The sequence below is a fragment of the Heterocephalus glaber genome, unplaced genomic scaffold, assembly GCF_053883595.1.
Source record: "Heterocephalus glaber isolate CG9 unplaced genomic scaffold, H.glaber_assembly_v1.0 deba00001805, whole genome shotgun sequence".
Classification (NCBI taxonomy): Eukaryota; Metazoa; Chordata; class Mammalia; order Rodentia; family Bathyergidae; genus Heterocephalus; species Heterocephalus glaber.
Window position 1 is genome coordinate 1,293,791 of NW_028258480.1, and position 17,099 is coordinate 1,310,889.

The 17,099-nt window shown below is 41.5% G+C and overlaps 1 protein-coding gene and 1 pseudogene across 1 annotated transcript; both read left to right on the plus strand.

Moving 5' to 3' along the window:
- The first annotated feature begins 4,330 nt into the window (after positions 1-4,330).
- On the plus strand, positions 4,331-5,356 carry LOC101709739 (olfactory receptor 5AK2). Its single transcript, XM_004869866.4, has one exon. The coding sequence runs from the start codon at positions 4,331-4,333 to the stop codon at positions 5,258-5,260; it is 930 nt and encodes a 309-aa protein (XP_004869923.1). The 3' UTR covers positions 5,261-5,356.
- A 9,925-nt stretch (positions 5,357-15,281) lies between these two features.
- Positions 15,282-16,520, plus strand: LOC101709382 (olfactory receptor 5AK2-like; annotated as a pseudogene).
- Positions 16,521-17,099: the final 579 nt, after the last annotated feature.

Genomic DNA, 17,099 nt, shown 5'->3' on the forward strand with positions numbered 1-17,099 from the left:
ATCTCATCTGTATAATTTTGCCATCTCCATAATGTTGTACAAATGACCCTACAGCATGTGACTTTTGAGAATCAGCTTTTTTATCTTTTACTCACCACAATGCCACTGAGGTCCAGGAAAGCTATTCCATTTATTAACAGTTTGTTCTCTTTATTTCTAAGTCCATTCCACAGTATAGGTGGATCCTTACTTGTTTCAATGCTCGTCTACTATCGAACAATTTAAGGCTAGTACTCGTGAAGCTTTTATGAAAATTTGACTAAGTGCTCTGATATGGGCTTAAACCTCTCACAGACAGAATTATCTAGGAGCACAAGGACCGAGCCATATAGTGATTGCAAGTGTGTATTTTTAAGGAACTGCTATTTTCCAGAGTGATTGTTATTCTTTACATTCTCACAAACAATGTATGAGACATCCAGCTACCTGAGCATTGCCACATGTGGGATTGTCACTGTGTGAGGGTAGTCACTAAGACACACAGACAGGCATTTCGTCGTGGTGAGGGCAGCGACACCTCATGGTGTCCTTCAGGTGCGTTTTGCTGATAGTTAAGACACTGGGCATCTTTTCACGTGTTTATATCTCATCCATGTATCCACTGTTGGCTAAATGTCTGTGGGTTTTGCCAATTTTCAAGTTTGATTTCTTGTTCAAGTTTGGGAGTTCCTTACATACTCTATGAATCCCTTTCCAGGTTTCTCCCATTCTGTAATATGGTTTTCATCCATTTAACCAAGACCTTAACACAAAAAAAATTTTAATTTTGATGAGGTTCAATTTATTTTTATCTTTCTTTATCTGTGGTCCTATTCTTCTGTATAAGAATGCTTTACTCTGCCTTACCTTTTAAAATACTGCCCAATGTTACCTTCTGATCGTTTCATGGTTTTATATTTTGCATATAAATATATGATCTGTTCTGAGTTAATTTTTGTACGAGCTTTAAAGCTTGCATGGAATTCACTTTTTGCCCAAGGATAGCCAGTTGCTCTAGCATCATTTATTAAAAAGGCTACCCTTCCAACCAGTGCCTTTTGCGACTTACCAAAAATCAGTCAGCAGGACCTCTTTAAAAAGGCTCCATCTCATCATTTCCAATGTTTTTTGTGAGAAAGGAGCTGGTTAAAACTTCCTTATTCTCAGCACTTCCTAAAGGTTGAATTTGAGACAACCATGTCTTCTCCATCACTTTATCCCATGGTGCTTATTTCTCAAGATATTTGAAAGCTCTGGAGAAGCCAGTATCAGCAACTGGCTCAGCTTGCTACATTCTTATCCCTGACCACCTCCTCTGAAAGCTGTAGATCTGCTTGGAGTTACAGAAAAGAGCCAAGTAGCCCTCTGCTGGAGTACTGGGGATGCAGGCAGTTTATTTTGTTACATAATATTTTGTGTGAATAAAACTGTATAAAACTGTATGAAGAATAATTCAACCACACAATTAGTCATGATATAATTAAAAACAAAAATAAGAAGTAATTTTTATCCCTGTCTCATCTTTCTTTTTTTTTCATTAAGTTTATTGGTACATTTTAGGTATACAATACAGTCACAGTCATCTTGTCCCTTTTCACAGTGATCTTGGTTCCTATTTTTTCCCCATTCTCCTGCCCTCCCTTCCACCCTTGCACCCTTCCCTATTTACAAAGCCTTCTTTCATTTTTTCCTTTTCTCATATTTTTTCCTTTCCCTTCATTCCTTTCCCCTACCCGTCCCACTTCCCCTACCCCTTTAGACCTTTTCTTCCTTTTTCATATTATCAATTATGCATTTTGATCTTTATTTACACTTTCAGTTTCTCACACCAGAGAAACTATTTGGTTTTTACATCTGTGTGTCCTATTTATTTCACTTAAAAGTATGGCCTCAATGTGCATCCATTTAGCTATAAATGTCTCTAGTTTCTTGTTCTTTATGGCTGAGTAGTACTCCATTTTATAAAAAAAACACATCTTCTTTATCCAGTCTCCAGTTGACTGTATGCATCTTTCAATAATCACATTCTAATTTGTCCTCCATGAAAGTAACAATTTACATATATATTTTATATGTGCATATATATAATAGAGACATATAATTGGGGCTGGTTTGTGCATTTCAAAGTTGGTCCTTCTCCATTTGTAGATTTTGCTCCCTCGTTCTTTGTTCAAGTGTCAGGTAAGTGCTCTGATGCCTTCATAAGCTAAGACCCACAAGTGTAGCTAAAGTTACCGTCTGTAATTGCTTCTTGGGAAGCGCTCACCAGTGCACATTCTAGCGCTCCCTTCAGCCTTCACAGAGCACCCGCCCACGACAGCATCTGGAGGGTTCCGCGGGATGAATGTAGTAGATGGCAAGCTTTCCCCACTGCTGCTCTTGTTGGTCTTCATGCGCCTGATCCGTGAGCAGTCACTCAGCCATCCTCCTTCCAGGCAGGAACTTATACTGATGTTATTCCTTCACTCATTTATGTCTTGGAATAAAAAGCAATTCATTGTGTTTCAGGACTGAAATTTAATTACTTCAAGTAATACTATGTTTTTTTTAAATGCCTAAATCTCAATGACATCTAACAGTAGAAAATCTCAAGAACACACACAATCCAGTGGAGACGGCAGGTTGGCAGGGGGACAGGGGAGGATGGAGCACCTTGCCTACTTCCTGAGATGGAAATGGGAGACAGAAGTGTTGAGAGATGAGCCCAGGACAAGGCAATCGAGTCGAGGCTCTGCCGCTGTCGCTGGATTCCTGTCATTGTGGCGAACTGCAGGTGGCCTCAGCGCTGCTGGCTCTCATTCTTCCTCCGCCACCAGATGATGTGACAAGGGCGGCACGTGGCACAGCCGCTGCCTCTGGACTTCTCAGCCTCCGAATGCTGAGCTGCACGCATCTCTTATTTCTGTATAAATGACCAAGTCTCTAGTCTTCTCCTATAGCAACAGAACATGGACTAAGATAGGGATTCTCCTCCACACAGTCACTCTGGAACCCAGCCGTAAGTGGGCTGTAACAAGCAACAGCCATCGGGCTTAATAGTTAAAACACAGCATGCCCAGGGGAATTTGAATTTCAAAGAAACAGTAAGCAAATTTTCACTTTTCAGACTTCCCAGGCGATATTTAGGTCTCATTCCTACCAAAAAGTACGTTCTGCGTCTGAAACTCACATTTTAACTTGGTGCCCTGTATTAATTATATCTGGCACATGACTGCCAAAGTCTCCCTAAACATCAAAATCCACCTAATACATGGGGAAAAGAGGGAGGAGAAAATCACATGATTTGTCAGCCCAGAGTTGGGGGTGGGAGCGATAGTCCCGGCCTTAAAGGAGCACACGTTACTTTAGCCCATGTTCGATTGGATATGACACCATGTCATGACCACACCCAAGTCTGCTTGGCTGCAAATGAGGTCTGGCTCTGTTCCCAGGAAAAAGACACCTGTACTGATGGCCCACAAGCCCATTCCTGCCACAGCAAGGTTCCATGACGCTTACTCCATATGAGCAGTGCTGGGCAACAGGGGAAGACGTTGAGGAATAAAGAAACTGTAGCAGAGAGCGTGAGGGCTTGTAAAATATGACAAGTTGTGCACGAGTGCATCACACCTGTATATCAAACTAAGTGCAGAGGTACCATAACTTAGAGAAAAACAAAGACATTTGTGATTTTTAAATGAGCTATCATTATATCTGAATTAAATTTTAGCACACTTTTTCTTTAAGGTAGGCCATAACTAAAAGAAAGCTCAATTCCAAGAAGAATGCCAGCTCATCTCTCTCTTATATATATATGAGATGAAGGCATTATCTGGTTGCTGGTGGAAGCTCCTTTGGTGGTAATTGTAAAACAGATGGTATTACACACATGTAGCCACCAGACATGTGTGCCCCATGAATAATCTCAAAAAATTCTTCTAGCCATAATTAATTCCATGACTTTCAAGACCTTGAACTAGGAGTAAATAACCAAAATGATAAATGGATAAGAAAGGATGTGTGATACTGAAAATGTACAAAATCATATTTAAACACTGCCTGATGCAAATACAGATACCTGTTTAATATAGTAGAAAAGTACTAATCTATGCTTCTTAGAATCACACATTAATGTCAGTACTGAAGTATTCTTCACTGAAAAATAAATCCATGTTCCAAAAACAGTTTTTGTGCTGTTTTCTCAAGAAAATAGAAAAAGCCACTTGGAAAATAATAAATCTCCTTGTGAGTTTTATCACGAATGTCCAAGCCAAAACAATGACATGAAAGGTAAGAATCTTGTCATTTCCAGAAATCACAAACATCTTTCTTGTCTTGGTCATTCCGTTGACTTTCTAGACTTCTGGTAATCATGACGCAAGGAAATGCCACTGAAGTGACTGAATTCTATCTTCTCGGATTTGGTGTCCAATATGAGATTCAGTGTGCCCTCTTCATTGTATTTCTTGTGATCTATGTGACAACCATGGTGGGTAACATTGCAATGATCCTACTCATCAACACAGATTCCAGATTTCAAACACCCATGTACTTCTTCTTGCAACATCTGGCTTTTGTTGACATCTGCTACACATCTGCTATCACTCCCAAGATGCTCCAGAATTTCATAGTGGAAAACAAATCCATATCGTATGGAGGGTGTATAATGCAATTATTGGTTGTCGCAACATTTGGGACCACTGACTGCTACCTCCTGGCAGCTATGGCCGTGGACCGTTACGTAGCCATCTGCAAGCCTCTTCACTATCCCGTCATCATGTCCCAGACAGTGTGCATCCTGTTGGTAGCTGGCTCATACCTCATGGGATCAATAAATGCCTCCATACACACAGGTTTTACAGTTTCCCTGTCCTTCTGTAAGTCCAACATCATTAATCACTTTTTCTGTGACTTTCCCCCAATTCTTGCCCTCTCTTGTTCCAGCACTGACATTAACATCATGTTACTTGTTGTCCTGGTGGGATTTAACTTGACATTCACTGTGCTGGTCGTGATCTTCTCCTACAGCTGCATCCTGACCTCCATCTTAAAGATGTCTTCTGCTGCGGGCAGGAGGAAGACCTTCTCCACCTGTGCCTCCCACCTGACGGCCGTCACCATTTTCTATGGAGCCCTCTCGTACATGTACTTACAGCCTTCTTCCGAGCGCTCCAAGGAGAACATGAAAGTGGCCTCCGTATTCTATGGCACTGTGATTCCCATGTTGAACCCTCTGATCTATAGCTTGAGAAACAAGGAGGTGAAAGAAGCCATAAAAGTAATAGGTAAAAAGCTTTTGTAGGTTGGATCTGAACTGTTTAAACTTGGTGCATCAAACCATCCAGTGGAGATGTGCTGCCACAATTTAATGTTTCTAAAATAGGGATTGTGGCTATTTCTTAAACCAAATCTACTTCATTCAGTAAAGTCCTAAAATGTGGACAACAGTAGAAACATGTAGGACTGAAAATCACCCCCTGGGAAATACAGATACTGGACTAGTTCTAAAGCCCCTGAAGTTACTGATCAAGCATACAGCAAAATATTCCCTCCATATGAGTAGTTACAGAGCTGCTTAACTACACAGGAAATGCTGTGATGTCCTTATTCCTGCATAATTGTTCACTTCCTTCTTTATGACTTCATAATGATGATGTGATTCATCCTTCCACCAGGAGAAATGAACGCCTCTGCTAATTCAAAGGTGAGGAAAATATCTTGCTCAATCCTGTATTCCCAGCAGCCAGCATATTTCTTAGCACACCCTCAATACTCAATAAATAGTTGTAGAATCAATAAATGGATACATGAAAGAAAAACCAGAGAGGTCAGAAATCAGGACAGAGCACTCTCACGAAAGTTAGAAACAGTAACCTGCAGGCCAACATAGCTCTTTCTGGATTGAAAAGAAGAAAGGAAAGGCAGCTGCCCTTTGCCTAAAGCAACAGCCTATGAAACATCAAAAAGTATTATGGTAAACAAAGCCACAAAATTCAGCCTTAAAGAGTGTTTCTGTCATTTGTACGCAGAAGGCTAGAATAAAAGAGCAACAGCACACATGAGCAGATCTGTTGCCTCAGCATTTCAGGGTCTTGACATTACCAGTTTTATACACCCATTATGGAATAAATATGTGAACCCAGCTTGTAGCTTGAGCAACTTATGAGGGATCTCCAAGAATTGCTTCTGCTTTATTATTACTGATATTTTTTTCTTGTTTCTGAGGTGAAGGGGTGTGTGTGTGTGTGTGTGTGTGTGTGTGTCTGTGTGTGTGACCAAAGACACTCAGACAGAAGTATTTCATGATGCAGGTAAACTGTGGACACCAAAGGGCATGGTTAGGGATATCATTTAACCCAGTTTTAGCCATTCTGGCAGTGGATGAATGAACGATATCTCCATCATTCCTACCAAACAACTCACAATTCTGGGATTCATCCTGGACACTTGTTGCTATGGTTTGGGAATGATTTGTGGGAGTCCCCTAAACTTTCATGTGTTAGAAGCTTAGCCCCAAGTCTGGCAGAGTTAAGTGGTAAGACCCACAGAGGTCACTGAGGGTACTGCCCACAGAAAGGATTGATGTGGTTCAGAAATAGTATGTCTTCTCTCAGCCACACTGGCCATCTCAGGATCAGGTCTTGATGAGTAAATTTATGAAAGGGAGGGTCTTTGGGAGGCCAGCCCCATTCCAAAGTACAGAAAGTATTTAAGTAGCAAATGGATTGGAAAGATTGCACCTGAAGGCTCATGCCTTCATATATGAACGCTATCAACTTTCATTCGTGAAGTGTTCCATGTCACCTGTGAGTCTAGCTCTGTGTGTGCTTCCCTGGCAAGTTTAGTCTATATCCTTTCGGATAAAAATTCAGCTCAAGATTGACTTCTCACTAACCTTTCATAGGAACTAAGAGACCAAACACACATTTTATACCAGCACTTTGGGTGCTCACAACAGAGTCCCTGCTGGGGAGGAGGACTGGGGTTCCATCCTGGAGAATGAATCAGCAACCAAGCTGCACAGGAAATAATATTATGTAGACTTCTGGAAGGAGGTAGAGTCCAATCGTGTACATTAACTTAGCATTGCTAAGGGGCACAGCAGGGCAGGAATAAAGCTACTGCAATTCTGTGGATCCCTCAGCAGTACTGGGGCAGCGCTTCCTAGTTTAGAGAACGCCTCCATCATGCAGCCGGTTCCTTAAGACATCAGGCAGCAAAAGAGATCCACAAATCACCCGTCATAGTCAGTGCTTTAAGGGAATAGATTTCATACAGGATGCATAATTTATAGGATTATCTTACAGTAGTCTCCCAAAGAGTCAAATGCACAGGAGCTCAAGAGATCTGTCCACACACTGGAGACCCGAAGAATCCAGCCAAGGGCCTGGATCCCCCAGCAATGTCCTGCACAAGTCCAGCTGAAGTCCTGGAGCCACAGTGAGGTCCATGCAAGTCCATATTGAGGATCTGCACCGGGAAGGCCCAAGCCCAGTGGTGGAAGCTAGAAAGCTTATACTGGGGAGGTGAAGGATTTGTGCCACCAGGCTGAGGGATCTGCACTGGATCCAGGAAGCAATGCTCAAGGTGAAGACCAGAGCTCCCCTGAGGAGAACAGCAGCCTTTCCCCATCTATTCTGAGGAGCCAACATGGCACAGCCCCACTTGGAGTGGTCAGAAAACTTTACCTTAGGGAGCAACCAGCAGTAGCAGCTGCGGGAAGAAAACTACCAAGGTGAATCTAACAAGAAGAGCATGTGTTTTCATAATTAGTTATGATTTTTCCAATGTCTGGAGAAATCAGACACTCAAAGAATGCAGAACAGTTTGCAGAAACATCCCAAGCACACATTGTACATCCAAGAAGACACTAGTCTGATGAGATCAGTACTGGATGACTTCATTAGTGACTACAGTTCAAAGGTCTAATTTTTAATTTTACATTGTATGATGGTCAGTATATTTCCAAATCGTTAGCATAAGACAAGAAATCCATGTAAGTATATATCTTCCAGACTTACTTGTCTGCTAGACAGTGTATGCTAAGCTCCACAGCACAGCATATACCACGAAGGAATCCGCTTTCCACCTTTTTCATCCTGTGAAGTCGCCTACATTCCTTGGCTTGTACCTACCACAGCATCTTCAGATCTCTCTCTCTCTCTGACTCTCATTGTCTTACCTCTCTCTTTTACTCATAAAAACTGCTGTGGTTATGTTGTGTCCACCTAGGTATTCAGGACAATCTCCCTATCTTAAGGAGAGCTATTAGCAATTTTTATTTTCCATTTACAAAAACAAAGTGCACTGAGCTGCCCATGTGCATCTAATTTTACATTAACACCATCTTTGAAGCTGACGTTCATAGGGCTGGTTTTCAATGTGAAAATAAAATATAAAAACTCCTCCCAGAGTTACTTATAAACAGCACTTGTCTCTTATCCTACTGTAGCAGAAATGTATGTGATGATTCATATTTAACATCACTTGCAGGAATGCTACTATGATTCCTAGATTTGGCTTTTTCACCAGTAGGGAATTATTGTTTTGTAAATGGAAACACCACTACTAAAAGCAGAATACTATAATTAGAATGATACCTTCACTTCCAAAGACTATCAACATACAAAAGCAATGTGAAAGAGATGGCAGGGGAACAGGGGAACAAATAAGAACCAAGATGCTTCATGTAAAGGTGCCAATTCCCAATGATGAATGTCATATTGTATACCTGAAGTGTACCAATAAAATAAATGAATTTTCAAAATGAAAATAAGAGTAAAAGAGAGATTTTGTGGCAAAGTTTGGAAGTAAGGTTGGAACTGTAATCTTCGAGTTGTCTCAGGGTAAACATTGCAGCTTCCAGCAAGTTTTCTCGGGGCCAGTGGGAAATGGGTGTAGGTCTTCTTCTACCCAGTTCCTCTTTACCATGAACTATAGCACACTCACAGGTTCTGCCGCCAGACGGAAAGCTCTGGACATCACACTGACATGATGGAAAGATATTGTGACCATCTTGGTTGATTTCTTGATAGCAGCCATTCTTTCTGGAATGAGATGGAATCTCAGGGTTGGACTAATTTTTATAACTACCCCAGCACGTTCCCACAGGAACAAATTGTTTCTTAACTCACACCCTAATCCAGATAAGATTCCTCCTCCCATTGATACACAGATGACAATGCTTAGATTTAATCTTTATAAAAAGCAGGATAATGTATATTTTGCTCATTATTGTATCCCCACTACTTTATAATTGTCAAGAATATCTTAGGTGCTCATTAAATAGTTGTTGAATGAATATACAAAGAATGTACATGGGAAACTTTATTGTGGCCTCTAAAATAAGAAAGAATACTAGCTACAGCACAGTTCAGCTAATTATTCTTGTAGCAGTCTTTGTTTTATAGATTGTTATTAGCCCAGGAGCTGTATCTAAAACATTATAATAGCAGCTCAATTCTTCGATCAAAACTTAATCCAATGATTAGCAAAGGTGGCTGACGTTACCAAAACAAGTTACTGTAGACAAGTGGTAGCAATGTGTGCCACAGCAGGCAGTTTATATCATTGAAAGCTCTGTTCACCATCACTGCTCTAGACCATGATGGAAGACAACATTGCATTATACAGAACAGAGAACGGAGAAGAGAATGTCCCCAGACTGAAAGGCATTTCTGTCGAAGTTCCATTTGTGCACTCATTAGCAGTGGCAAACTATTCTTCTGTTAAGAACTCCTGTTTTTTATTGAAGCTGTCTCATTTCCAAAGAAAGCTTCCACTGCAGCTTGGGAGGCCCGTGTGTCTTGATCTGAAGTCTTGCTGTATGACTGTGAGTGGAGGGGATGCGTGTGGTGGTGGGTAGTGTAGGAGTGAAGGTTAAAGTCTTGTCTTTGCCCTCAGCTACCGGGAGAGGATGGCTAGGTCTGTGGAGCAGCCTTCTTCATAGACCTTCCTGGTAGGAGGGCTTTGTTAGTCGAAGCATGGCCACTGGCGATGTGATTTATGATGGGGTTTGGGGTTGTGCTGTATCTATTCCAAACTCCAGAGTACGAAGACAAATGACATCACACTGAGCCTCCCAAACAACTGGGAATAGTCAGCTGCAAAAGCAGTTCATGATCCATTTCCAGTAAAAAGTCTGGACACCGTGGGCTCAGGGACACTTCCCGGGTTGACCACTCTGTGTGTACTGCCCCCGTTGGTGTTGGGAGCTACCATTCTTAAAGCCGATAGGAGCTTTATTGAGCCTCCCAGACCTCGCCCTGTGCCTCCTTGCTGGCTTAATTTGCATCCTCTGGCCATAAGAAATCTATAACTGCTTGTGTAAGTGCTTTCCCAAGTCTCAGCTCAAGTTCTACAACACATTACCATGGACCGGGTGACTTACAAACAAAAGAAATTTACTTCTTAAAGTTTTAGAGGCTAAAAATTTATTTCTCACAGTCTAGAGACTGGAACCATTTCACTTCTGACTCCAAAACTTCATGTCCTTTCTCACATACACAATACAGTCATCCCATCCCCACAACCCCAAAAGCCTTAATTCCACCCAGCGTCAACCACAAAAGCCAAAATACCGTCCAAATCAGATATGAATCAGACTTGAGGTACAATCAGTGCTGAGGCAGAAATCCTTCTCCAGCTATGAACCTGCAAACACCAAACAAATTATTTGCTTCTAAAATATAACAGCAGGACAGGCATAGAGTAGACATTTCCTGTCCAAAGCAAACCCATGGGGCACAGATGTTGCCTTCCACCCCCTCCGGGCTGGGAAAGCCCCCTCTACACCTGACGGGACACTGCCCCTGAGGGTGGCTCTTGACTGTGCCTGCCTTCTCCATGCTCAGTTCTGCTGGCCCAGGATTGCACCTCCAGCCTCTACCAGCTGGCCCGCCACCACATCGCCTCTGGGCATGGCTGTGTGCTTTGGCAGCCTGCCACCTGGAAGTGTGTGATCTCTGAAGACCTCTGAATGACCTTTGGGGTTGTCTCTCTCTCGTCTTAAACAATGCCACACATGGAAGTCCCAGGACCACTGCAGTTTGATCTCATAGAGTCCAAGGAGTCTGATGCCCTCTCTTCCTTTCATCCCACTTTCTGTTTCTTCTAGTCCTAGCTGGCACACCGTCTGCCATAATCCCATCTCTATTATTAGCTTTTGGTGGAAGACTGGAGTCTTCTAATCTCATGACCAGGAATTGTGATGTGTTAGGAAACACCTAACAGATTAGTAATGCACAGTTCTAGGTGCATCTATGGTGCATTTCCAGAGATGACTGGCAAGTGGACCAGCAAACTGAGGGGAGAAGACCCATCACAGTCATGGGTGGCACCAACCAATGAGCTTGTATCCTGGGTGGGATAAGAATGAGACCAGGAAGTTGACCACACACCTCTGAAGAGCTCCAGTCTGCTTGAGCGAGTGAGTCTTCTACTGCAGTTGCCTTTGGACATTGATTCCCAATTTCCTTCCAACATAGACTCATACCAGTGGCTCTCCAGTGAGCTACGACCTTGGACCTTGGACTGGTCCTGCATCCTTGATTACTTGTTCTGCGTCTTCCATCTTCTTGGGCTGAGTAGCTGCTAGATTCTCCGATTCTCCAGCACACAGATAGCCATTGCGGACTCTCTTGCTTCTTATCCTGTAAGCTACCAAATAAGTCTTCTTGCATTTAAATATTTTCGATTGACTTCATTCCCCCTAGAGAACCCTAATCAGGGCACTCCGTATCCAAAAGTGCTTTCTCATTGCTTCTCATGTAGTTTCTCAATATGGATAGGCTAAAAACTTGAATTTCCAGATTTCTAATTATGGTTCCTTTTTGCTTAACAAGTTCATCTTCAAGTCCTTTTGCATTTCTTGAATTTTATTGTCAGAGGTCAGGTGGAACCAAGTGTTCCTTCTATGATTTGCTTTTTTAAAAAAACCTTCTTAGAAAAACATTCAAATTTTATTGCTCTCAAATTCTTTTCTTCCTGAGCCCTCACCAAAATTCTTTTAAAAGTGTATTCATTAAAATCAAGTCCTTTTCCTGGCAATCATCTAAAAACAAACTCTTTCACCATCTAGCCACTCCTAGGTCAGAAGATTCTAAGGCTTTGGGTACTGACAACAGCAGCATCCTACCCCTGATCCAATTTATACATTAGTTCAGTCTGCCCTAAGGAATTGTAACAGATTGTGAGGCTGATAAACAAAAGGAATTCATTTCCAATTTTGGAGGAAGAAAATCCAAGATCAGGGTGCTAACATTTTTGGATTCTGGTAGGGGAATTTTTCTGGGTTTCAGACTGAAAAAAAAAAAAGAAGAAAAGAAGGAAGAGAGAAGGAGGGGGAGGGAGAGAGGGAGGGAAAGGAGTTATATGTATTTTTTTAAACGAGGAAACATCCCTTTAAGACTCCTACCTTCATGACTTCACTACCTCACAAAGTCCCTACCTCCTGAGCTTCCCATTAAAGGTTAATATTCAGCATATACATTTTTGAGGTTTACAGAAGTTCAGTCCATAACTCCGGAGCCCTCAGAGGCATTCTTGAGGATTATCCAGCCTGGGTGTGCATGTACAGTGAGAACTGTTCCTACAGACCGTGCAACTTGATGAACACCTTGAAGGAGGTCTCAGCAGGCTGCAGAGAAAGGGAGAAGGAGACACCGCTACAGAAGAAGAAAAGGGAAGAAACCTGGAGAATGGCCGTCTGGGGGGTACCTTACACTAGGAGGTAACCAGCAAGTGAGAAAGGCTAAGCCAACTGCAAAGGATTTGAGCCCCAAACTATTGCTATGAAGGGAAAATAAATCCCCATCCTTAAGTCAAAATAAATATACTTCTGCTAGCAGTTGAATCCATTCGTAACCAAGACACTGGTCATGAAACAACTAATAATGAACACCAGTTAACCACCCTTTCACAATGGCTCTCCTTCTCTATTTGCTAGCTAATGAAACACTACAAATGCACTGAATCTAGCTTTGTCCTTTGAGATCGGTTACATTAGAGGCTTAATTCTAGCAGCTTTCCAGCAGACACAATTCAAAGTCTATAATGTCACAAATTTTACCAGAAATATCCTCATGTTGCAAAGTGCAACTGGAATAAAGGTTGTCCTTGCCTTAGGCTAATTTCTTAAATATATAAATTTTCCTGACAAAAATAAGAAAAAATCAAAGGCAAATCTTTCTTTAAATAAATAATAATTGATATAATAATATAAAATAGGCTCAAACAGCAGTTTCTCTAATGTCACACTAGGGGGCACATAATCTTAAATCTCCAGTAGATTTAGATTTTTTTTTTCAGAAAGCCATGCTTATCCCTAATGTGGTGACAGGATAATTACTTGTCCTATGCACAGGTTCCTAGACGCAGAAACACGCTGAGCCTCATTTATAACAAGAAAAGAAGCCACTGTTCTCCAACGAGACAACTCTAAAAATTAGAAGCGAGGAGTTCTTGAAGACAGCAACATGAGAAAACTGTCTCCGAAGCTTAAGCTTGTCAGCATAAAATAACCAGTGAGCATTGTTTTCCCCAGGTCCCTCTCAGTCCCTGCAACCTCGGATCTCGAAGGAGTGAATCCTTGTCCCCGAGGCCCCAGCTAGAATCTCCTGATGGGAATAACAGAGCACAGAGACTCTGGGGGCGATCAGCAGACAGGTACCCTGGGAACGACCTCGGTGGAAGAACACAAAGCCAGTGAAATGACAGTATCCAACGTCAGCCGTGCATCACTGCAGCATGTGCGGGTCACAGTCAGGGAGCTGGGCAGAGCCGAGGTCGGAAATGTTTCCCCAAGACCAGGAAGAAGCACTTCCTCTCTGGGACAGTCACCGAAAGGGAGTGAGGAAACCGAGCCCAGAGCTGCCTGAGAAAGGTGTGCAAAAGGACGAGCAATCAAGCCAGTGAGTGCAGGATGCCCTCAGTGCGCTGTGTGGGGGTTGTTGCAACTAATCTTTCCACTTTAGTGCACACATTTTATGTTGTATTAGTTCATGCTTGCAGTACCTAATTACGTTTATCATGGGGAGTTGGCATGTGTACATAAAATATCTTAATTCTTTTTTTTTTCACCTGTTCCCTCCCTGATACTTCCAACTCTCGGTTCCCTTCCCACCTGCAGAAGCTCTATTTTTTCCTTCAATAATTTGCTTCTTCCCCTCCCTTCCTTTTCCGTTCCTCTCTTGTCACCCTCTGCCAGGAAGACAAACTGGAGGATTTGTAAGTAAATGTGTGCAACTTGAGAGCATAATATCAAGTGAAATAAGTCAGGCACACAAGTAGATATTGCCTGGTTTCTTTTATATGAGAAGAACCAGCATTTAACTTCTGCAACGTGCTTTTTTTTTTTTTGCAATGTGCTTTTTATTGCTCAGCTTTCCATTTGAGAAATTTATCCACGTAGATGTTCTAGCATCCATTTATTGATTTATTTATCAGGTTTTATGACTGTGCTACTGTAAATATTCATATATAGATGCATATAATATATATGTTACATACATATGCTTGTGAATATCCTTCTATATGTGGTCATCAATTTCTTGGGACTATCCACCTAGACTGAAAAGCCTGGATCAAAGGGAGGCATGTATTTAATTTTACTAATATTTCCAAGTATGTGTGCACCATGAGCTAATTTACCTTCCCAGTAGGAATATATGAGACCCTGTGGGTCCAAAAATCTCACCCAAATATGGTATTTCAAATTAAGAAGCATAAAATTATATTTCAATGCAGCGTTCACATAGAATTTCCTGATTACTAGTGAGTTGTGGATCTTTTCGTGTTTCTACTGATAGTTAAGGTTTTCTTTTCTGTAATTGTCTGGTTTACATCTCTTCTGAATTTTTCCTTTGTGTTGATTTATAGAAATTATATACACTACATACTAATGCTTTGGTATTTAAATGTGTTACAAAGAACCCGACCAAACTGTCAGTCTCTTCTCTTTCAGATGGCTATTTTTATTTTAATATAGTTGAATTTTCAATGTTTTATGATCTGTGCTTTTGTGTTTTCTTTAAATTTTATCTTCATGTCGAAGCCATATTCTACTATATTTTACATTCAAAGATTTAAAATTCAAATCTTCAATCTATTTGAAATTGATTTTGTAAGAGGTAAAATAGGAGCCCAAAACTATTTTTTCATGTGCATAAACACATGTACTACCAGAGCATGCTACACCATTTTTCAGGGGTCTCCATTCTCCAGCTCCCATCCACCAGCTGTGAGCTGGGCTACTCTTATTTCATTTTCTCAGTACCTCTGGAAGCTTTCTCTACTCTTCTTTCTTTGTGCCTTTTCAGCTAATGTTTAATCTGTGCTGGCTATGGAACAAAACAATGGGGCTGTGGTGACCGAATTCATCCTCCTGGGCTTTGCCGGTCAGCACAGGTCCTGGCACATCCTCTTCGCAGCCTTCCTGGTCATCTACATGGCCACGCTGGTGACAACACAGGGATGATCCTCCTCATCCAGACGGACCCTGCCCTTCACACGCCTATGTACTTCTTCCTCCAGCACCTGGCTCTGGTTGATCCCTGTTATTCCTCTGCCATCACTCCCAAGATGCTGCAGAACTTTGTGAGCATGAGCCAGTCCATCTCCTTCATGGGGTGTCTGGTGCAGTTGTTCATCTATGGGGCTTTTGCAACCAGTGAAGGCTTCATCCTGGCTTCCATGGCCGTGGACCACTATGTAGCTATCTGCAAGCCCCTGCACTACCCAGTGATCATGTCCCAGAGAGCCTGTGTTCAGCTGCTGCTTGGCTCATATGTCATGGGTTTCCTAAATGCTTCTGTAAACACAAGTTTGACTTTCTCCTTGGACTTTTGCAAATCTAATTTAATTAATCACTTTTTCTGTGATGTACCTCCAATCCTCGCCCTATCGTGCTCCAGTATTGACTTCAATACCATGGTCCTGACAGTCTTTGTGGGCTTTAACTTGACACTCACGGTGCTGGTCATCATCCTTTCTTACATCTTCATCCTGGCCGCCATCTTAAAAATGTCTTCTGCTGCGGGAAGGAGGAAAGCCTTCTCCACATGCACCTCCCACCTGACGGCAGTCACCATCTTCTATGGAACTCTGTCTTACATGTATGTACTCCATGGGATCAACCAGTCTCAGAAACAGGAGAAAGTGGCTTCTTTGTTTTATGGCATTATGATTCCCATGTTAAACCCCTTGATCTACAGCCTGAGAAACCAAGATGTCCGAGAAGCCCTAAAAAGTGTAGGAAAGAAGTGCTTATAACCTTGATTTCCAACTCACCATCATTTATCCAACAAACAAACAAACAGTGATCTCTCATTTCTCAACCTCAGAAGATGTGCCAAATGCTTGTGAGAAACAAGATGTTGCTTAACTATAACAATAGCATTTGAATGGTATAGAGAAATAACTCAAATGAATACACAAATTAACTTCTAGTTCATGCACTCTTAAAGAAAAGGCATCTGAAACGATGTCTTTGATACTGCTTTTGTACATTTTCAAGAGCCTTTTTTGAGCTATCTGCCATCACAAAAATAAAATGTATCTAAGGAAAGCACAAAATCAATGTTGTCTTATTACTCCCATTAAATAGATTATAATGACGCACCAGGGGAGAGAAAAATCTTTTTCTTTGCTTGAAGGATATTGTTATTCTTCATATTTCTCTTTGCTGATCTATTTGCTATTGTAAAGTAAAATTTGAAAGATGATTTCTTTGGATAGTTATTCAGAAAAGCAGAGGAGAAAAGAAAGAACAATAGAGTAAAGCCTCGTAGATATTAAGACATCAGGGGCAATTGTCCCTCTTTTCCCAATAGTTTTCCTTAAAAATTAGGAAATTAACACAGGAGGAAGTGTTCCGGAATCACTAAAAGAAATGTATGGAGACACAGAAGTTGGGTAAAAAAACAAAGCCTGTACTTACCAGCAAGGCAGGACTGCCAGAAACTCATCTGATCAATGCCCTCACCATTCTTTGTTTTAACATTTCCTTTTATATCTTCTTTTAGCCATTACCTCATTCCTGGTGATCTTAGTCAGTAAAATTTCTGTTTCTCTTTCACAACTAGCTCCTGTTAATGGTTAAAGTCACAGGCATATAACAAACAGATGGCGCTTAAAACACATAC

What these genes read in the sequence shown, in the direction of transcription:
- LOC101709739 (XM_004869866.4), top strand. Translation starts at nt 4,331, where the DNA reads ATGACGCAAGGAAATGCCACTGAAGTGACTGAATTCTATCTTCTCGGA.